Below are 22612 nucleotides of genomic sequence, written 5' to 3' on the forward strand. Positions count from 1 at the left end.
GACGCCTCTAGGTTCTTCTGAACCTGGGCCCAGACGGTGCACAGTTCCCGATGAACATCCTCTACCTCAGGATTATTGGAACAACCAGGGGAGACGGAGGAGAATCTTGGGTTAAACCCGAAATTACAGAAAAACGGGGAGACCCCTGACGAGTTACTGACCCGGTTATTCAAGGAAAATTCAGCAAGGGGAAGTAATGAGACCCAATCGAATTGACAGTCAGAGATGAAACACCTTAAATATTGTTCCAGGGATTGGTTGGTCCTTTCCGTTTGGCCATTAGTTTCGGGATGGAAGGCGGAGGAGAAGGACAGATCAATCTCCAACTTTTTACAAAAAGCTCTCCAAAATAAGGAAACAAATTGTACCCCTCTGTCAGAAACGATATTGACTGGGGCCCCATGGAGACGCAGGATGTGTTTCACAAACAAAGAAGCTAACGTCTTGGCGTTAGGTAGCTTCTTAAGGGGCACAAAGTGGCACATCTTGCTGAAGCGGTCGACTACCACCCACACCACCGACTTGCCCTGAGATGGAGGCAAATCGGTGATAAAATCCATGGAGATATGGGTCCAAGGTCTCTGGGGAATGGGCAAGGAACGTAGTAGGCCCGCAGGTCGGGACCTAGGGGTTTTGGACCTAGCGCAAACCTCACAAGCGGCGACGTAAGCCCTAACGTCTTTAGGCAACCCAGGCCACCAATAGTTTCTGGTAATGAGGTGTTTGGTGCCCAAGATGCCAGGATGACCAGATAGAGCGGAGTCATGGTTTTCCCTGAGTACCCTCAGCCGGTATTGCAGGGGAACAAACAGTTTGTCCCCAGGGACGTTCCCGGGAGCTGCACCCTGATCAGCCGCGATATCAGAAGCTAAATCAGAATCCGTGGCAGAGACGATTATACCAGGGGGTAAAATACAAGCAGGATCCTTCTCAGAAGGAGGATTGGCCATGAAACTACGTGACAGAGCATCAGACTTAATATTCTTGGACCCAGCCCTATAGGTAACCACGAAATTAAATCTGGTAAAGAATAGTGCCCACCGAGCTTGTCTAGGATTAAGCCTCCGGGCCGATTCTAGGAAAACCAGATTCTTGTGATCCGTAAGGACCGTTACCTGGTGTCTGGCCCCCTCCAGGAAGTGCCGCCACTCCTCAAAAGCCCATTTAATGGCTAGAAGTTCGCGGTTGCCAATATCATAGTTACTCTCCGTGGGCGAAAACTTCCTAGAGAAGTAAGCACAGGGGCGGAGATGGGTGAGGGAGCTGGTACCCTGGGACAAGACGGCCCCCACTCCCACCTCGGAAGCGTCAACCTCCACAATAAATGGCTCCTCTTGGTTGGGCTGAATCAGCACGGGGGCCGAGATAAAGCACTTCTTGAGGGTCTCAAAGGCCTGGACGGCCTCAGGGGGCCAATGGAGGACATCAGCACCCTTGCGGGTAAGGTCCGTAAGAGGCTTAGCGACGACCGAGAAGTTGGCAATAAATCTCCTGTAATAGTTGGCGAACCCTAAAAAACACTGTAACGCCTTAAGGGAGGCAGGTTGGACCCATTCCACCACAGCCTGAACCTTGGCAGGGTCCATGCGGAATTCATGAGGAGTGAGGATTTGCCCTAAAAATGGTATCTCCTGTACCCCAAAGACACATTTTTCAGTCTTAGCAAACAGATTATTCTCCCGAAGGACCTGGAGCACCTTCCTGACATGCTCCACGTGGGAGGACCAGTCCTTGGAAAACACCAGTATGTCCTCAAGGTACACAACAAGAAAATTACCCAGGTACTCTCTCAGGATTTCATTAATAAAATTCTGGAAGACAGCGGGGGCATTACACAACCCAAAGGGCATGACCAGGTATTCGAAATGACCCTCGGGTGTGTTGAACGCAGTTTTCCACTCATCCCCCTCTTTGATGCGGATAAGGTTATATGCCCCCCGTAGATCGAACTTAGAAAACCATTGGGCTCCCTGAACCTTATTAAAAAGATCCGGAATCAAAGGAAGTGGGTACTGGTTCCTTACGGTGACCTTATTCAGGTTACGATAATCAATGCACGGCCTAAGACCACCATCCTTCTTCCCCACGAAGAAGAAGCCAGCACCTACAGGAGAAGTCGAGGGGCGAATGAAACCCTTGGCCAGGCATTCTTGGATATATTCCCTCATAGCTTTACGTTCAGGACATGAAAGATTAAATATCCTCCCTTTAGGAAGCTTGGCACCAGGCACCAAATCGATAGCGCAATCGTAATCTCTATGGGGGGGCAACACCTCGGAGGCCTCCTTAGAAAACACATCGGCGAAGTCCTGAACAAACTCAGGAAGCGTGTTTACCTCCTCCCGGGGAGAAATAGAGTTAACAGAAAGACATGACATAAGACATTCATTACCCCATTTGGTGAGATCCCCAGTATTCCAATCAAACGTGGGATTATGCAACTGCAACCAGGGAAGGCCTAAAACCAGATCAGACGCTAATCCCTGCATCACCAGTACAGAGCACTGCTCCAAATGCATGGAGCCAACAAGGAGTTCAAAAACAGGAGTATGCTGAGTAAAATAACCATTAGCAAGGGGAGTTGAGTCGATTCCTACTACAGGGATAGGATAAGGTAAATCAATACAAGGCATCTTTAGAGACATAGCAAATTCCGCAGACATGATATTAGCAGATGACCCTGAATCCACGAAAGCACTGCCCGTGGCAGCCCGGCCAGCAAACGAGACCTGAAAGGGAAGCAAAATTTTATTGCGTTTCACATTAACGGGAAATACCTGTGCGCCCAAGTGACCTCCCCGATGATCACTTAGGCGCGGAAGTTTTCCGGCTTCTTATTCTTGCGCCTGGGACAGGTGTTCAGTAGATGCTTGTCGTCCCCACAGTAGAAGCAGAGACCATTCATTCTGCGAAACTCCCTACGTTGTCGAGGGGACATGGAGGCCCCGAGTTGCATAGGTACCTCCGAGTCCTCCATGGAGGGGCGAGGAGACGGGACCTCGGGGGGGATCGCAGAAAAGTCAGAGGGGAGCACACTGAAGCGTTCTAGCTGACGTTCCCTGAGACGTCGGTCAAGTCGTACTGCTAGGGCCATAACCTGGTCAAGGGAGTCAGACGAGGGGTAGCTAACCAGCAGATCCTTCAGGGCGTCAGATAATCCTAACCTAAACTGGCACCTTAGGGCCGGATCGTTCCACTGAGAAGCTACGCACCACTTCCTAAAATCAGAACAGTATTCCTCAACCGGTCTCCTACCCTGACGTAAGGTCACCAGCTGACTCTCGGCTAAGGCAGTCCTGTCAGTCTCGTCGTAAATGAGTCCGAGGGCAGAGAAAAAACGATCAACAGAGGAAAGTTCAGGGGCGTCAGGAGCCAAGGAGAAGGCCCACTCTTGGGGCCCTTCCTGGAGTCGGGATATGATGATACCCACCCGCTGGTTCTCGGAACCTGAGGAGTGGGGCTTTAGGCGGAAATACAGTCTGCAACTCTCCCGGAAGGAGAGAAACGTCTTACGGTCCCCTGAGAACCGGTCAGGTAACTTGAGGTCGGGTTCTAGAGGTGAGGTGAGGGGTACTACTAAAGCAGCGTCACCCTGATTGACCCTTTGGGCCAGGGCCTGGACCTGTAGGGAGAGGCCCTGCATCTGCTGGGCCAGGGTCTCAAGGGGGTCCATGATAGCGTCAACGTAGGAGAAATGGTAGACTAGGTAAGGGCTTGTAATTATGTAATGGCCGGAAGGAGGTGAAGGGAAAGTGAGCCCTAATCTACCCACCGCCCTGTCCCTGCCTACTTGCAACGACTCGCCCTAGGCGACGAGGTACAACTGGGCGGCGGTCCCTACGCTGTCTAAGTTGACAGGAAAACAAACAGGGAACATGCAAGGGAAGGGGCAGTAGCCACGGAACGCCACGAGGAAACGGAGCGGCGAACGGACAGTCAGGACCAGGACGAAGTGAGTACACCCAAGCGGGCAAGGAGACAGAAGCAAGCCAGGGGCAAAGCAAAGCAGGTCAAGCAGAACTGCAGCAAGGCAGAAGCACGGCAGAAGCAGGCTGGAGCAAGCAGTAGTGGGGCCAGGAATCCAAAAGAATTACAAGCACTGAGGGAGAGAACAGGGCAGGTAATAAAGGACAGGGGGCGGAGCTAACTCCGACAGACCAGGCCGCGATAGGCTCTCCCACTCCTGAGCCTGCCACCCTGGTTGGTGGGAGATGGTGTCAGTCGAACAGGTCTGGCCTCAGGTGTGGATTGATTAATCCCAGGAGTATACCTAGAAGAAAGTACCTGGCAGATCCCTAACAACAGACCACTGGTGCTAATAGCTGGGAGTCAGGCAGAAACTCACCTCGCCTCATGACAGTTGCGGCCCTGGCACCGGGGCCCCCTCTGGTGCTAGCGACGCCACCGGGCATGAGGGGGTCCGTGCGGTTTGGGCAGCCATGGGCCCCCTGGGAGCCCGAACCGCCCTAATGATGATCAGCCACTGGTTCCATATATTATTATAGATTTACAAAGTGCAACAAAATATACTTCTAAAATCATGTAGTTGCAGGAGAATCAACACGACCGCTTGTCACGACCCTCCACTTCTCTGTCGTTCTCCCCTATACACATCGTATTTTGTCAAGAGATCACTATAAGCAAGATATGCTGTTTGTGTAGATCAAAACAGCATCTTTATGTTCTCAAGCACTAGGAGGGTGTGTCACCATATTGATGGACACAATCAATAACACACAGACTGATAAATAAACATTAACACATGTAATTGCCATGTAATTGATACAGCCAGAGGCGTAACTAGAATTCATAGGGCCCCATAGCAGAATGAGATGGGCCCTCACCACCTAATGACAGAAAACAAAAAAAGTAGCATAAGTAGCAATATATAAAGGTAATGATAATAGTGCCATAAATTAGAGAACCCACATAATAGTGCTAAATAGCAGAAAGCCCCCAACTTGTTATTCCCGTCAAAAGGGAACAATGTTCTTTCACCTATGTGGACCCCCTCCACCTCTGGGCCCCATAGCAGCTGCTATGGCTGCTACGGCTATAGTTATGTCCGTGGATACAGCCAAACTCTTGTTATATATTTTGTATATATTTCCTAATTCGAGTGATGCTAAATATGTGATAAATATCTAATGCGAAATAATTGAATTTTATGATTACTAGTATTTTTATAGTATTTTTAAAATAGTAAACAAAATAGACAAAAAACAAAGCTTTTACTGTTATATATGAAGTTTGAACTTAACCACTTCTCGATTACAAGCCAAAAAAAACATAAATAGCTTTGTCTATGTATGTATGTATGTATGTATGTATGTATGTATGTAATCTGATGAAGCAGGATTTTCGGTGACTCGTCGAGACCTCCTTTTATCCTATGTTTTTTAAACTATATATAAGATCAACCCTTTTTCACATACCACGTCCTGGGTTTCTAAAGACCGCCGCGTCTCTACAGATCAGACAAGGAGGATTTCCAGGGAACATCTGTGGCGTGGTTGATACGCATATTATTTAAACCTGAGCCTAGGGCTACATGGTGACTTTGGCTGCAACACAACTCTTATATGACCAAAGATCGCTGTGTTGCAAGCCGTGGATCGCAACGCACACACATTGAGATTCATTACCTGTGAGGCAGGCAGGGCAACACAGTGCTCTTTGGCTATACGACCTGTTTAGTGGCCAAAGTTGTCGTTAAGCCCTTTGCTTAAATGTGAGTGTATTTGTTTATTCAATAATACTTCTATATTTTTATACTACACTATGGCGAAGGCATCTAGTTGTTAATGACTATTTATTATTTTGAAAACCACCTATCACCTATCTTTTATCTATTATCAAAAACTATTATTTATTTATTTTTTTGCATAGATGTCACTTACCTAAGGTTTGAGCGTCCTAATGATTTTGAATACAAATCAGGACAATGGGTAAGGATTGCTTGCTTGGCTCTGGGAACAAATGAATACCATCCATTTACATTAACTACTGCTCCACATGAAGACACTTTGAGCTTGCACATAAGAGCTGCAGGAACCTGGACCACTCGCCTGCGTGATCTATACTCTCCTCAGAGTGTAGCTGAACTCAATGGATATCCAAAGGTACAGTCAAGGATTTTCCCCAATGATTTTGGAATTTACATTGAATTTATGTTTGTTATTTTATATATTTTCATGATACATTGTTCATTACATCGCACATTTCTTTAAGAATATAGGTATTATTAGACTTTAGGTCAGGGGCATAACTAGGAAAGACTGGGCCCCATAGCAAACTTTTGACTGGGCCCACCCTCCCCTGGGTGCCACACGCTGCCCCGCTCTTGTAGATAGTGCCTCCTTGTAGATAGTGTCCCCAGTAGATAGTACCATACAGCACCTCTTCTGTAGATTGTGCTATACAACCCCCTCCTCTAGATAATGCCATGCAGCCCCCTGTAGATTCTGCCATGAAGCCCCCTGTAGATTGTGCCATACAGCCCCACTGTAGACAGTGCTATACAGCCCCCTGTATATAGTGTCACACCCCTTGTAGATAGTGCCAACCTATCCCCCCTGTAGATAGTGCCCCCTCCCCCTTGTAGACAGTGCCATTCAGCCCCCCATTGTAGATAGTATACCCAACCTCCCCCTTGTAGATAGTGCCATACAGCTGCCCCTGTAGACAGTGCTATACAGCCCCCTGTATATAGTGTCACACCCCCTTGTAGATAGTGACACCCTATACCCCTGTAGACAGTGCCATATAGCCCCCCTTGTAGATAGTGCACCCAACCCCCTCCTTGTAGATAGTGCCACACAGCCCCCCATGTAGATAGTGCCCCCACCTCCCCTTGTAGATAGTGCCATCACCTCCCCCTTATATATAGTGCCATACAGCCGCCCCTGTAGATAGTTACCACATCTTACCCTTGTAGATAGTGCCCCACAGCCCCCCTTGTAGATAGTGCCACACAGCCCCCTTGAAGATAGTGCCATACAGCCCCCCTGTAGATAGTGCCCCACACCTCCCCCTTGAAGATAGTGCCATACAGCCACCCCTGTAGATAGTTCCCCCATCTCACCCTTGTAGATAGTGCCTTACAGCCCCCCCTTTTTTCTTTGGGACGTTGCGATTAAGAAGGGTACTAAGTGTGTGTATGTATAAATATATGTCACGTAGGGTTCGTGGACCCACTAGGCCGTACCGCCTTGGCGGTATGGCAGCTGGCCAACTGGGTGCAGGTCACAGTCCGCAGTTCATATAGGGTACCTGTGGCAGCTCGGACAGTAGCAAGGCAGGCTCGGCTGGGACTAGGCAGCGGGTAGATGTCAGGTGTGGAGCAGCAGGACAGGCATAGATACAGCACAGCATGACTACAGCACAGCACGGCACTTAACCAGGATAGCACGGGAAACAGGATACAGGAACAGGGAACACTGGAATTGAAAAACACTAGGAGACCATTTGCTTATGACAAACAACGCTCAGGCAAGGATCAGAAGGGCAGAGGCAGAGGCAAGGATCAGAAGGGCAGAGGCCTTCTTATAGTCCAGGAAATCATGTGAGTTGATGATGATTGTTTTCATGTGCACGCGCTGGCCCTTTAAGAGCGGGCACGAGCGCGCGCACCCTACGAGACACAGCGGACTGGAGCGGAAGTGAGCGCTGGCGTATCCTAGGAAGGAGATGGGGACCAGCGCTCACAGATCCATGGCTGCGGGCGTCGGAAGGTAAGTAAACCGGACGACCAGCGGCCATGGACGCTACTGTATCCCCGCACCTTCTTGGGGCCAGAGCGAGAGAGGAATTTCTTCAGAAGGGTAGGAGCAATGAGGTTCTCCTCTGGCTCCCTGGACCTCTCTTCAGGACCAAACCCCCTCCAATCCACCAAATAAAAAGTCTTTCCTCTCACTTTCTTGGTGTCCAAGATCTCCTTAACCTCGAAGGTGTCTGAAGGGCCGCTCGAGGCAACCGCAGGGCTAGGAGTCTTGGTAAAGAGGTTCAGAACCACTGGTTTCAGGAGAGAGACATGGAAGGAGTTTGGGATCTTGAGTTGAGGGTAGGAGGCAGCCGAAGCTTATAGGCGACAGAGTTGATCTGCTGCAGGATCTCGAAGGGTCCGAGGAATTTGGGAGCAAATTTGTATGATGGCACACTCACTCGAATATTCCTGGAGGACAGCCAGACCTTCGTGCCAGGAAGAAACTGAGGAGGTTCTCTTCTTGTGTCCACCTTCCATTTCATGCGGTCGACTGCCGGCACGATGGAGGATCAAGTCTGCTGCCAGATATGCAGAAAGTCCCTAAAAGCAGTGTCATCAGCTGGTACCTCGGACGTATCAGGCACCGGGAGAGGAATTTGTGGGTGTTGGCAATAGACAATAAAGAACGGTGTCCTCTGTGTGGACTCGCTGGTGTGATTATTGTAGGAGAACTCAGCCCACGGGAGCAACTGCACCCAGTCATCATGCTGCTTGGAGATGAAGTGGCGCAAGTAGTTCTCCAAGCTCTGATTGATCCTCTCGACCTGACCATTGGACTGAGGATGATAGGCCGAGGAAAAGTCCAACTTTACACCTAGGAGTCCGCAGAGGGCTCTCCAGAACTTCGAGATGAACTGAACCCCCTGATCAGACACAATATGCTGCGGCAAGCCGTGCAGGTGGAAGATGTGTTGGATGAAAAGCTTGGCCAGTTGAGGAGCAGAAGGAAGACCGGTCAGAGGAACGAAGTGGGCCATCTTCAAAAATCGATCCACCACCACCCAGACAGCACTGCATCCAGCAGAGAGAGGCAAGTCAGTAATAAAGTCCATAGCTATATGCTGCCAGTGAGCATCGGGCACTGGCAATGGCTGGAGCAGGCCCGCAGGTCTGGAGTGAGTGACCTTGTTAGCTGCACACACTGAGCAGGAAGAAACAAAGTCCATAATGTCCTTGGGCAGCGTGGGCCACCAGAAATGACAGGCAATCAGATCCCGGGTCTTACGAGTACTCGCATGACCTGCCAGTCTAGAGGAGTGTCCCCAGCGGAGGATTCTCCTTCTGTCAGCCAGGCGCACAAAAGTCCGCCATGGTGAAATGTCCCCAACTTGCAGGGAATTGACAGAGACAATACAAGACGGATCAATATTGTTCTGTGGACTCTCCATGGTGTCTTCTGTCTTGAAAGACCTGGACAAGGCATTGGCCCTCAATTCTTGTCAGCCGGGCGATAATGGAGCTCAAACTGGAACCTGGTAAAGAACAGTGACCACCTGGCCTGAGGAGGGTTCAGCCGTTGGGCCGTCTGAAGATAGGTGAGGTTCTTGTGGTCCGTAAAAAGCAGGATGGGATGAGCTGCACCCTCTAGTAGATGTCTCCACTCCTCCAGGGCCAATTTGAAGGCCAGTAACTCCCGATCCCCAATCGAGTAGTTGAGTTCTGCAGGAGAGAAGAGCTTAGAGAAATATCCACATACCATTGACTTGCCCTTGGAACTTCTCTGGAACGGGAGTGCACCAGCACCGACAGAAGATGCGTCCACCTCCAACGAGAACTATAGGGAAACATCTGAATGATGGAGGATAGAGGCTGACGTGAAGGCGCTCTTCAGGCTATTGAATGCAGACTCTGCCACAGGAGCCCACACCTTGGCGTTCATGCCCTTCTTAGTGAGGTTACAGATTGGAGATGTCAGTGAGGAGAAGTTTGGAATAAACGGTCTTTAAAAATTGGCAAATCCCAGAAAGCGCTGTATGGCCCTCAAGCCTTGAGGACGTGGCCATTGCAGGACAGACTTTACTTTTTCAGGATCCATCTTGAGACCTCTATTCGAGACAATGTAGCCCAGGAAGGGTAGAGTATCCTTTTCAAACAGGCACTTTTCAAACTTGGCGTACAGACGATTCTCCCTTAAGCGCAGCAACTTGACGGACATGTCTCTGATGAGTTATAGGATCTGGAGAAAAAATCAAGATGTCATCAAGATAGACCACAACACAAACATAGAGGAGTTCACAGAAAATGAAGGAATTCATAGTGTCCGTCATGGGTGTGAAATGCCGTCTTCCATTCGTTACTCTGGCGAATCCGGATTAGGTTGTAAGCCCCATGCAGGTCTCATTTGAAAAAAATCTTGGTACCACGCATACGATCGAACAATTCAGAGATCAGTGGCAACGGATACTTTATTTTTCACTTTGATTTGGTTGAGACCCCAGTAGTCAATACAAGGATGCAGGGAGCCATCCTTCTTTTTGACGAAGAAGAACCTGGCTCCTGCCGGGGAGGAAGTCCAAGTTCTCTATAACATAGGCGGACATGGACAGAGTCTCTGGCAAGGAGAGACGATATATCCTACCATGGGGAAGGGATGCACCAGGAATCAGCTCGATAGGACAGTCATACGCTCGGTGTGGGGGCAGTGTCTCCACCTCCATTTTGCTGAAGACGTCCGAAAATGCAGCATAATAACCAGACGATCCTGCCAATGACCGAGGCAGAGGAGGCTGAGCCGAATGAATCTGCACCAGGCATCGGCTGTGACACTTGGGGCCCCACTGGAGAACCTCTCCAGTGTTCCAGTCCAGGACTGGGGCAGGGTATGTAGTCGGAGCCAAGGCAGGCCCAGCAGCTCATGGTTAACGGCCTTGGACAGGACATAGAACAATAGAAGTTCGGAGTGGAGAGCCCCTACTTGGAGCCTCAGCGGCTAGGTCACAGCTATAACTGGGTCTGGCAGAGGTAGTCCATTTACTGATGCAACCATCAACTGTCTCTCCAGAGGCATAGTGGGTAATTGAAGAAGGTCCACCAGGTCTCTACAAATGAAATTAGCAGCGAATCCAGAGTCCAGATACGCAGAGACCTGATGCGTTTTCTCACCGGACACTATGATCACAGGTGTTGACAATTGAGACAGGAGTCCTACTTTGCCCAAGGTTGTCTCTCCCACCAACCCTAGGCTTTGGGGCTTTTGGGGACACAGATGCACAAGATGGCCTCCGAGGCCGCAATAAAGACAGAGTCTCTAAATGCGTCTGCGTTGTCTCTCCTGGGTAGATAGCTTACATTGGTCCATCCTCACAGACTCAATAGGAGGATAGGCATCTGAGGACAACAGGGGTTGCTGCAAGGTAGGGACCGGACTAGGAAGACCTCCCTCCCGACGAGCCGCTTGGAGCTGTTCTCAGAGCCTTCTATCATCCCGGGCAACCAGAAGGATAGATGGCAGGTCTCGAGCGACAAGTTTGTCCTTACTTTTAGGAGACAGTCCATGCCAGAATGTAGCCACCGGGGCCTAATTGGTCCACAACAGTTCTCCCGCCAGGGTGCGGAAGTGGATGGTGTACTCGCCCACAGAGATGTCTCCTTGGTGTAGCTTCAGCAAGGAAGCCGCTGCAGAGGAGACTCGTCCAGGCTCCACAAACACTGTGTGAAATGTCCGGAGGAACCCCTGGAAGTCACGGGTCTCTGGTCCTTGTCTCTCCCTGATAGGGTTCACCCATGCAAGGGCCTTGCCAGTGAGAAGAGAGATGATGAAAGTGACCCTTGAACCATGAGACGAAAATGCCCTTGAATACAGGCTGAAGTGGATCTGGCACTGGTTCAAAAATCATGAAGTCTTCTCTTTATGGTAGACTTAGATACTGATACACCTACTTCCAGGAGAGTGTTCTTCACTTGGGTAGATGTTGTGATGGGGTTTTTCTTCACCATGGAAAGGATTCTGCGATCATCCACCACTGTTGTCTTCCATGGACGTCCAGGCCTTTTGGAGTTAACGAGATCAACAGTGCGCTCTTTTTTTTTTTCAAGAATTTACTAAACTGTGGATTTGGCCACTCCTAACATTTGTGCTATCTCTCTGATGGATTTCTTAATTTTTTCCAGCCTAACGATGGTCTGTTTCACTTACATTGAGAGCTTCTTTGATCTCATGTTGTGGGTTTACAGCAACAGCTTGCAAAGGCAATGCCACACCTGGAATCAACTCCAGACCTTTTACCTACTTAATTGATGATGGATTAACGAGGGAATAGACCATGCAGCCCACTAAATAGCTTTTGAGATAGTTGCCCAATTACCTTTGGTCCCTTGAAAAAGAGGCAGCTACATATTAAAGAGCTGTAATTCCTAAACCCTTCCGCAAATTAGGAGGGGAATACCCTCAAATTAAAGCTGAGTGTCTGAACTTTAAGCCCATATTGTTTATATAACTGTATATTCAATATGTTTTTGTAAACAGCTAAAATGCCAAAACCAGTGTCATTGTCCAAATAATTCTGGACCTAACTGTATGTATATATATATATATATATATATATATATATATATATATATATATATATATATATATACACTACCGTTAAAAAGCTTAGGGTCACTTAGAAATTTACTTATTTTTGAAAGAAAAGCACAGTTTTTTTCAATGAAGATAACATTAAATTAATCAGAAATACACTCTATACATTGTTAATGTGCTAAATGACTATTCTAGCTGCAAACGTCTGTTTTTTAATGCAATATCTACATAGGTGTATAGAGGCCCATTTCCAGCAACCATCACTCCAGTGTTCTAATGGTACATTGTGTTTGCTAACTGTGTTAGAAGGCTAATGGATGATTAGAAAACACTTGAAAACCCTTGTGCAATTATGTTAGCACCGCTGTAAACAGTTTTGCTGTTTAGAGGAGTTATAAAACTGACCCTGCTTTGAGCTAGTTGAGAATCTGGAGCATTACATTTGTGGGTTCGATTAAACTCTCAAAATGGCAAGAAAAAGAGAGCTTTTATTTGAAACTCTACAGTCTATTCTTGTTCTTAGAAATGAAGGCTATTCCATGCGAGAAATTGCCAAGAAACTGAAGATTTCCTACAACGGTGTGTACTACTCCCTTCAGAGGACAGCACAAACAGGCTCTAACCAGAGTAGAAAGAAAAGTGGGAGGCCTCGCTGCACAACTGAGCAACAAGACAAGTACATTAGAGTCTCTAGTTTGAGAAATAGACGCCTCACAGGTCCTGAACTGGCAGCTTCATTAAATAGTACCCGCAAAACGCCAGTGTCAACGTCTACAGTGAAGAGGCGACTCCGGGATGCTGGCCTTCAGGGCAGAGTGGCAAAGAAAAAGCCATATCTGAGACTGGCTAATAAAAGGAAAAGATTAATATGGACAAAAGCACACAGACATTGGACAGAGGAAGATTGGAAAAAAGTGTTATGGACAGACGAATCGAAGTTTGAGGTGTTTGGATCACACAGAAGAACATTTGTGAGACGCAGAACAACTGAAAAGATGCTGGAAGAGTGCCTGACGCCATCTGTCAAGCATGGTGGAGGTAATGTGATGGTCTGGTTGCTTTGGTGCTGGTAAAGTGGGAGATTTGTACAAGGTAAAAGGGATTTTGAATAAGGAAGGCTATTACTCCATTTTGCAACGCCATGCCATACCCTGTGGACAGCGCTTGATTGGAGCAAATTTCATCCTACAACAGGACAATGACCCAAAGCACACCTCAAAATTATGCAAGAACTATTTAGGGAAGAAGCAGGCAGCTGGTATTCTATCTGTAATGGAGTGGCCAGCGCAGTCACCAGATCTCAACCCCATAGAGCTGTTGTGGGAGCAGCTTGACCGTGTGGTACGCAAGAAGTGCCCATCAAGCCAATCCAACTTGTGGGAGGGGCTTCTGGAAGCATGGGGTGACATTTCTCCCGATTACCTCAGCAAATTAACAGCTAGAATGCCAAAGGTCTGCAATGCTGTAATTTCTGCAAATGGAGCATTCTTTGACGAAAGCAAAGTTGGAAGGGGAAAATTATTATTTCAAATAAAAATCATTATTTCTAACCTTGTCAATGTGTTGATTATATTTTCTAGTCATTTTGCAACTCATTTGATAAATATAAGTGTGAGTTTTCATGGAAAACACAAAATTGTCTGGGTGACCCCAAACTTTTGAACGGTAGTGTATGTACAAGTATTAAAGTTTTACATTTAAAGGGGTATTCCGGAACTAAAAAATTACATTTATTTAAATAAAACAATGAAAAAGATATAACTTTCCAATGTACTTACGTTTCATCAGATGGCTGTAGCGTCGTATATCCTCCTCCGTCGCCGTCCCCTTAGCAATGCAAAATCTGCACTTCCTGTGCAGACCCGTCCATTTGGTCTTCTGCCTTGCTTCCGGTTTCCGGCTTACACACTGTACGGTTACGTCAAAAATGACGTAACCGTACCACGTGCTTCTTTATTGAATTAGAGCATGCGTGGTGAACACACTCCACCGCGCATGCTCTGTGAAATTATGTGGCTGCGTCTTCAGCGGCCGTGTATATTACACTGCGCATGCGCAAGGTTGAAGGTGTGTAGCGGTGTGTATACGAAGTTGCAGGAATAACGGCCGTTTCGGCCGTCTTCCCGACAGGTGCAGGAGCTGTGACAGCTGCTGTCTCGTACAGCAGCTGCCGCAGCTCCTACAGCGGGGACCGATCGCTGTGTCCCCGCTGTCTAACCCCTTAAAAGCCGCGTTCTATAGAGATCGCGGGTTTTTAGGGGTTAAGTTACCATCGCCGGCCTGCTACACGATAGCGGCCGGCGATGGTTACTATGGCAACCGGACACCAAACAAAGGCGTCCGGCTATGCCATCGACGGAAGCCTAGTGGGTCCTGACAAAGTCAGGACCCACTATGCTTGCTGTCAGTGAATAGCTGACAGTTCTAATACACTGCACTACGGATGTAGTGCAGTGTATTAGAATAGCGATCAGGGCCTCCTGCCCTCAAGTCCCCTAGTGGGACAAAGTAATAAAAGTAAAAAAAAAAGTTAAAAAAGATGTGTAAAAATAAGAAATTAAAAGTTAAAAAAATCCCCCTTTTTTTCCCTTATCAGTCCTTTTTTATTAATAAAAATATATAAATAAACGATACATAATTGGTATCGCCGCGTCCGTAACGGCCTGAACTACAAAATTATTTCGTTATTTATCCCGCGCGGTGAACGCCGTAAAAGAAAATAATAATAAACCGTACCACAATCACAATTGTTTGGTCACTTCACCTCCCAAAAAATGTATTAAAAATAGATCAAAAAGTTGCATTTACCGAAAAATGGTACTGATGGAAACTACAGTTCGTTACGCAAAAAATAAGTCCTCGCACGGCTTTATTGATGGAAAAATTATAAAGTTCTGGCTCTTAGAATAAGGTAACAAAAAGTGAATGATTTTTTACAAAACGTATTTTATTGTGCAAACGCCATAAGACATAAAAAAACTATAAACATCTGGTGTCACCGTAAGGCCGAGTTTACACGAGCGTGTGCGTTTTGTGCAAGCAAAAAGCGCGGCGTTTTGCGTGCGCAAAAAGCACTTAACAGCTCCGTGTGTCAGCCCTTTATGATGCGCGGCTGCGTGCTTTTCGCGCAGCCGCCATCATTATGACACTCCGTTTGGATGTTTGTAAACAGAAAAGAACGTGGTGCTTTTCTGTTTTCATTCATCCTTTACAGTGCTGTTGCGTGAATCACGCGCGTCCCACGGAATTGCTTCCGTGCGACATGCGTGGTTTTCACACACCCATTGACTTCAATGGGTGCGTGATGCGCGAACAGCGCACAAATATAGGACGTCGTGCGTTTCACGCAGCGGACATACGCTGCGTGAAAATCACGTACCTGTCTGCACGGCCCCATAGAGTAACATAGGTCCCTGCGACGCGCGTTGCAAAAACGTATAATACGCTCGTGTAAATGAGCCCTAATCGTATCGCCCCATAGAATAAAGTGAATATGTCATTTATAGCGCACGGTGAACGCTGTAACAAAAATAGAATTAAAAAACAATAGAATTGCTGTTTATTAGTCACCGCGCCACTTAAAAATAGAATAAAAACTGATCAAAAAGCCGCATGCACCCCAAGAAAACTACAATGTATTCCTCAAGTGGTCTAGTTTCCAAAATGGGATCACCTTTTGGGGGTTTCCACTATTTTGGTACCACAAGACCTATTCAAACCGGACATGGTGCCTAATAAAAAGGCGGCCTCAAAATCCACTAGGTGCTCCTTTGCTTCGGAGGCCGGTGCTTCAGTCCATTACCGGACTAGGGCCTCATGTGGGATATTTCTACTGCAGAATCTGGACAATAAGTATTGAGTTGCGTTTCTCTGGTAAAACATTTTGTGCATAAACTTTCTAAATGCTGTTGTGAATACTTTGAGGGGTCTAGTTTCTAAAATGTCGTGTTTCATAGGGGTGTCTAATATATAGGCCCCTCAAAGCCACTTCAGAACTGAACTGGAAGCCCAAAAAAAATAATTAGGCAATACTTCGCTTCTATACGAACTAGTTAGCGATTCACAGTGTGATGAAGTAAGGGGAAGCAGCGCTTATACGAGCGGTGCACCCCCTTCAAACAGCCGATGACTTTTCAGTTCACAGGTAGCAGAGTTACATGATGGGGAATTTGTTTTCCTGTTGTGTAACTCTGCTACCTGTCAATGGAAAAATCAGCTGCCAGAGTGAAAAATGTTTCCACACAGAGGAGTACCGCAAAGAAACACCTGGGAATCAGACATGATGGACTAACATTTTTCCCTGTGGTGGATGACTTTTCAGTTGACAGGTAGCAGAGTTACATGAAGGGGAATTATTTTTCATCGATGGCTAGTTAGGAGCGCTGCTTCCCTTTAGTTTTTTCTTGCTCACTGTGAATCTCCGACACAGGATGCAGCGGCGATCCACAGGTATTGCTCCTTTTATCCCAATTCACATGTTAGAATTCAATTTTTTTTATTTTATATATATATATATATAAAATACAGTATTTAAAACTAAGACTGTATAAACAGTTAATATACATTTAGAAAACTTATAATTATAAAGACCAAACTTTACGTATCATCATATAGGGTCAGTGTTGTTTAAAAACGCAGATATCCAGTGATTTCAGCTTGTGCTAGCAGTAATAGAATGAGAGCACCAAAATGAAGACTGGGATTGCAGAAGTTAGTAGAGCTGGGTGTAGTAGGCGGAGCAAGTGCACTGCTGCATGCACATTGCATGCTGGGACTAGAGCAGTGCATGCAGGGAGGAGAAACACAGGAAGAGAAGAGGAATGAACTTACTGAGCAAAACAAACCTCTCCAGGTAAACAATAGGGAGTAATGTTACTAAAACCATTTATTATCAAGAAAAAGATAGTCAGAGCGCACTAATATATTAATAGAGGAACATTGCATTGATTTAAGAAATAAAAAAAAGTATTGGAAAACCCCTTTAAGGCTTCCAATAGTTTGTATACGTTTCGTGTGTCCTAAGCATCAAAAGCAGTTGTAGGACCACACTTTTGTAAATAATCTTTAGTAATATGCAGAATCAACGCGTTCATTGTATTTATGTATACATACCCGCTTATTTAAATACATAATTTTGTAAAAAAGTTTGTTAATGGAATTCTAACTTTTCATTAGCTGTATTTAGATGGACCTTTTGGGGAAGGACACCAAGAATGGAACAAATATGATGTTTCAGTGCTAGTTGGAGGGGGTATTGGAGTCACACCCTTTGCCTCTATTCTTAAAGATTTGGTATTCAAGTCATCTGTGAATGCAAAAATAACGTGTAAAAAGGTAAGTTGTGATTCCTGTCAATATTTAATTTCAGATGAAGAAAAGAATGTAGTAAAATATTTAGGTAAGAATAAATACAAACAGATATAGTAAGGGTATGTTCACACGGGCTATTTTCGGCCGTTTTTCGGGCCGTAAATGGCTGAAAAACGGCCGCGTAAAAAAATGGCCGCAAAAAAGAAGTGCAGGTAATTTCTTGGGGCGGTTTTTGGAGCCGTTTTTCATTGACTCTATAGAAAACAGCTCCAAAAACGGCCGTAAAAGCGGCTCAAAAATCGAGAGTGGCTTAAAAAAATTCTGAAAATCAGAAGCTGTTTTTCCCTTGAAAACAGCTCCGTATTTTCAGATGTTTTTTGCTAAGCATGTGAACATATCCTAATACAGTAGTTGCTGCCCTCAATGAGATTTGCTGTATATGTACAGTGTAAGGTTCACAGCCGAGACGTTTATCTAGTGACTAATATAGATATAATTAGCATAAAGGCAAATTATGTTACATTGATCCAGGGAAATTATTAGAACTGCCTTTGTGGGGTCAGGAATCATTTTTATTTCCCCCAGGCAAATTTGGCTACGGATACAATAGCCCAGGACAGGGCCCTGGAGTCAAACCTGTACTATATTTGTCCGCCTTTAGACAGTCTCTATTTCTAGTAGTTGAAAGATGACCTCTAATGATGGAATAAATAAATGTCCTGAAAAGTTTTTATATTCTGTACATGGAACTCTTTACTATTTTTGCAGGTGTACTTTATCTGGGTGACTCGTACACAACGGCAGTTTGAGTGGCTTGCAGAAATTATTAGAGAAGTTGAGGAGAATGATGAACATAACTTGGTGTCTGTTCACATCTACATCACCCAGTTTGCTGAAAAATTCGACCTCCGTACGACCATGTTGGTAAGAAAAGCTTTTATACCAATCTAACTATTTAATGCAGAAAATTCACCAATTTCATGCTTTTTTTTAATTTTAAACTCAAACATCCTAACATTTTAAATGAAGAGCCCTTTATGTCTGTGATGGTGTTTATATTCTTTAGTACAACTGACGGGTCTTCATTTATTACTGTATTTTATTGACCCCCATTTAAGTGTCTTGCTGGCACATGTGGCATATTGTTTGGTTGCCCTAGATGGCAGTTTTTTGGGTCCATTTATTACTTTTATTATAAAATGATATTCCCCCCTAGCTAAAGTAACCTCTCCTAGTGACAAGTCTGCCTTACCATCAATCCAATTACAATGGCTGCTGATTTCAAACTTCATTGCATTTCCTTCCTTGCATTTAGTGAGGCCTCATCTAGAATATGCAGTCCAGTTCTGGGCTCCAGTTCATAGAAAGGATGCCCTGGAGTTGGAAAAAATACAAAGAAGAGCAACGAAGCTAATAAGGGGCATGGAGAATCTAAGTTATGAGGAAAGATTAAAAGAACTAAACCTATTTAGCCTTGAGAAAAGACGACTAAGGGGGGACATGATTAACTTATATAAATATATGAATGACACATACAAAAAATATGGTGAAATCCTGTTCCTTGTAAAACCCCCTCAAAAAACAAGGGGGCACTCCCTCCGTCTGGAGAAAAAAAGGTTCAACCTGCAGAGGCGACAAGCCTTCTTTACTGTGAGAACTGTGAATCTATGGATAGCCTACCGCAGGAGCTGGTCACAGCAGGGACAGTAGATGGCTTTAAAAAAGGCTTAGATCATTTCCTAGAACAAAAAAATATTAACTGCTATGTGTAGAAATTTTTTACTTCCCCTTTCCCATCCCACTTCCGCTTTCCCATCCCTTGGTTGAACTTGATGGACATGTGTCTTTTTTCAACCGTACAAACTATGTAACTATGTAACTATGTAACTATGTAACGTCTAGAATGACTATGTCTAGAATGACTTGAGATGTAGGAGAAGGCCAGATATTTTTCTATTCTGGTCACAATATATTATTTTCATGCAGTGACAGTAGTTTTAGAGATTTCCCATTTATGGAATAAAAATGCCATATTCATGGTTGACATTATTTTACTGGTGAAAACAGTGACATAATGATATTTTTTGCTCAGATATGTAATTTTTTTCCTCAATGTAGATTAGATTGTCACGAATGAGAATTAAATTGTCACGAATGAGAAAAGTAATTTATTAGTTGCCAAGCTATACTTATAAAACAGTGGTGGTCAACCCAACATTTGTGGGGGCTGCGACCTTTGACAAATCATATCAGTGGCCAGAGGTTTCTCAATATATATCATTAGGCTATAAACATGTTTGGTCATGGGAAAAAAACAACAGATCTGGGATCTGTCCTTGGCAAAATACACATGAGGGAACAAGAAAACAGAGTACCTAGGTCTGATGTTCTTTGCGGCTTGGTTAAAAGCTGCTCCATATGAATTTGTCTCCTCCTGGGGGCCGCATGTCCTGGGCCATCAGTGCAATATATACTATATAAAAAATAAATAAACATGTGGCCTACTTCCATTGTATTTTACATTTGTGTCAATAGATATCAAATTGCATGATTAATGCAAGTAAATGCATCAGCATATAAATACTATCCATTAAAAATGATATATCTGTGAACAAAGCATTAAAGGGGTTGTCAAGTTTTTACTTATTCTATTACTTATTTGTAGAATAGGAAATCATACAGTTTTCTAATATACATGTATTAGAAACTCTGCTCACATACAACTATTATAGTGCATTAGGCCGCTGTCACAGTGGAATGATATAGCCAATGTGTAAAGTAAAAGGAAAAAAATTCATCATGTATTTTTAGTGTAAAAGCCTTAACTTTTCCTTTTCACTGAAATCTCCTAGTAAGTACTGTACTTTCAAGTAATTTTTCTAAAGAAAAGCTCCATTACTAATATTCTATTAGGCTATGTTCACACGGAGTATTTTGGGGGAGGAATATCTGCCTCAAAGCTCCAAACGGAATTTTGAGGCAGATATTCCTCCCCCAAAATACTCCGTGTGAATAGCAATGATCGCGCCGTTTTTCGCCCGCGGCCATTGAGCGCCGCGGGCAGAAAACACGCTTTCTCCTGCCTCCCATTGAAGTCAATGGGAGGTCGGAGGCGGAAGCGCCCGAAGATAGGGCATGTCGCTTCTTTTTCCCGCGAGGCAGTTTTACTGCTCGCGGGAAAAAGACGCCGACGCCTCCCATTGAAATCAATGGGAGGCGTTCTCGGGGAGTTTCTGCCGAGTTTTGCGACGCGGTTTCCGCGTCAATAAACTCGGCAAAAGACCCCGTGTGAACATAGCCTTAAGAGCACTTTTACTGGCCTATTTCCTCTGCCTATTAGGAAATCATATAAAAGTACACTATAAATAATTCATTATATAATTAATGTCAGTTTTATGTAAGAAAGTAAAATGATAAAAGAGGATATATAAGAAATCAGGAAAGCTTATTTTGTAAACATTATCATTTAAAAAAAATATATGTTAATTCAATTTTTCTGGAAAACAGTACTAATTAAAGAGGCTCTGTCACCAGATTTTGCAACCCCTATCTCCTATTGCAGCAGATCGGCGCTGCAATGTAGATAAGAGTAACGTTTTTTGTTTTTTTTTAAACGAGCATTTTTGGCCAAGTTATGACCATTTTTATATTTATGTAAATGAGGCTTTCTAAAGTACAACTGGGCGTGTTTACAGTAAAAGTACAACTGGGCGTGTTTAAAGTTAAAGTACAACTGGGCGTGTATTGTGTTCGTTACATCGGGGCGTTTTTACTTCTTTTACTAGCTGGGCGTTGTGAATAGAAGTGTATGATGCTGACGAATCAGCATCATCCACTTCTCTTCATCAACACCCAGTTTCTGGCAGTGCACAGACACACAGCGTGTTCTCGAGAGATCACGCTGTGACGTCACTCACAGGTCCTGCATCGTGTCGGACGAGCGAGGACACATCGGCACCAGAGGCTACAGTTGATTCTGCAGCAGCATCAGCGTTTGCAGGTAAGTAGCTACATCGACTTACCTGCAAACGCCGATGCTGCTGCAGAATCAAATGTAGCCTCTGGTGCCGATGTGTCCTCGCTGGTCCGACACGATGCAGGGCCTGGGGCAGGAAGTGAGTGACGTCACAGCGTGATCTCTCGAGAACACGCTGTGTCTCTACACTGCCAGAAGCTGGGCGTTGTGAAGAGAAGTGGATGATACTTCTCGTCAGAACGCCCAGCTAGTAAAAGTAGTAAAAACGCCCCGATGTAACACACATAATACACGCCCAGTTGTACTTTAACTTTAAACACGCCCAGTTGTACTTTAGAAAGCCTCATTTACATAAATATAAAAATTGTCATAACTTGGCCAAAAATGCTCGTTTTTAAAAAAAAACAAAACGTTACTCTTATCTACATTGCAGCGCCGATCTGCTGCAATAGGAGATAGGGTTTGCAAAATCTGGTGACAGAGCCTCTTTAAACAAACATTCCTTGAGTGATGTAAATGATACAATTATAACATTAAATTATACTAAATCGCCACCTTATGAAGGTACACATTCCTAGTGCTGGGTAGTACATCAGAGGTGCTATCCTATGTTGACGTGGCAGTATTACGCAGTTGTAGATCTGTCATATTTAGGGCTCATGCACATTGGCACAGAGCTTTATGTCTCCTTAGAATTAAACAGTACAGGTACCATTGGACTCTGTGTATAATGATAATCTCCCCTAGAATCAACGTTGCCTTTATACTGCATATCGTCCTAAATTGTTCTATTGAGATCTGGTGATAGATCATTGGAGGCCACTGAACTTATTCTCATGTTCCGTCATACACGGATACTGGCTGGTGACCGGCTCATGCAGCTTTATGTTACCACCGCATGTGTATAAAAATGGCCGGACCATTGTACAGAACAAACACTATTACACTTTGTGTCTCCCTTATGTCCTCATAGATTGTAAGCTCTTGCGAGCAGGGTCCTCACTCCTCAGGTTTTGAATTGTAAATGAACTTTGTCACT

At 45.1% G+C, this 22612-nt stretch overlaps 1 protein-coding gene across 1 annotated transcript in view; it reads left to right on the forward strand.

Annotated features, from left to right (window-relative positions):
• The window catches only part of LOC142748069 (dual oxidase 1-like), a 131658-nt gene that overhangs the window by 102130 nt on the left and 6916 nt on the right, over nt 1–22612 (forward strand). Inside the window, exons 28-30 of the mRNA XM_075855192.1 lie at nt 5890–6122; nt 17463–17621; nt 18366–18521. Of these exons, the coding sequence (XP_075711307.1) occupies nt 5890–6122; nt 17463–17621; nt 18366–18521 (548 nt within the window). The remainder of the gene's footprint in view (nt 1–5889; nt 6123–17462; nt 17622–18365; nt 18522–22612) is intronic.

Source organism: Rhinoderma darwinii, chromosome 3 (assembly GCF_050947455.1).
Source record: "Rhinoderma darwinii isolate aRhiDar2 chromosome 3, aRhiDar2.hap1, whole genome shotgun sequence".
NCBI classification, from domain to species: domain Eukaryota; kingdom Metazoa; phylum Chordata; class Amphibia; order Anura; family Rhinodermatidae; genus Rhinoderma; species Rhinoderma darwinii.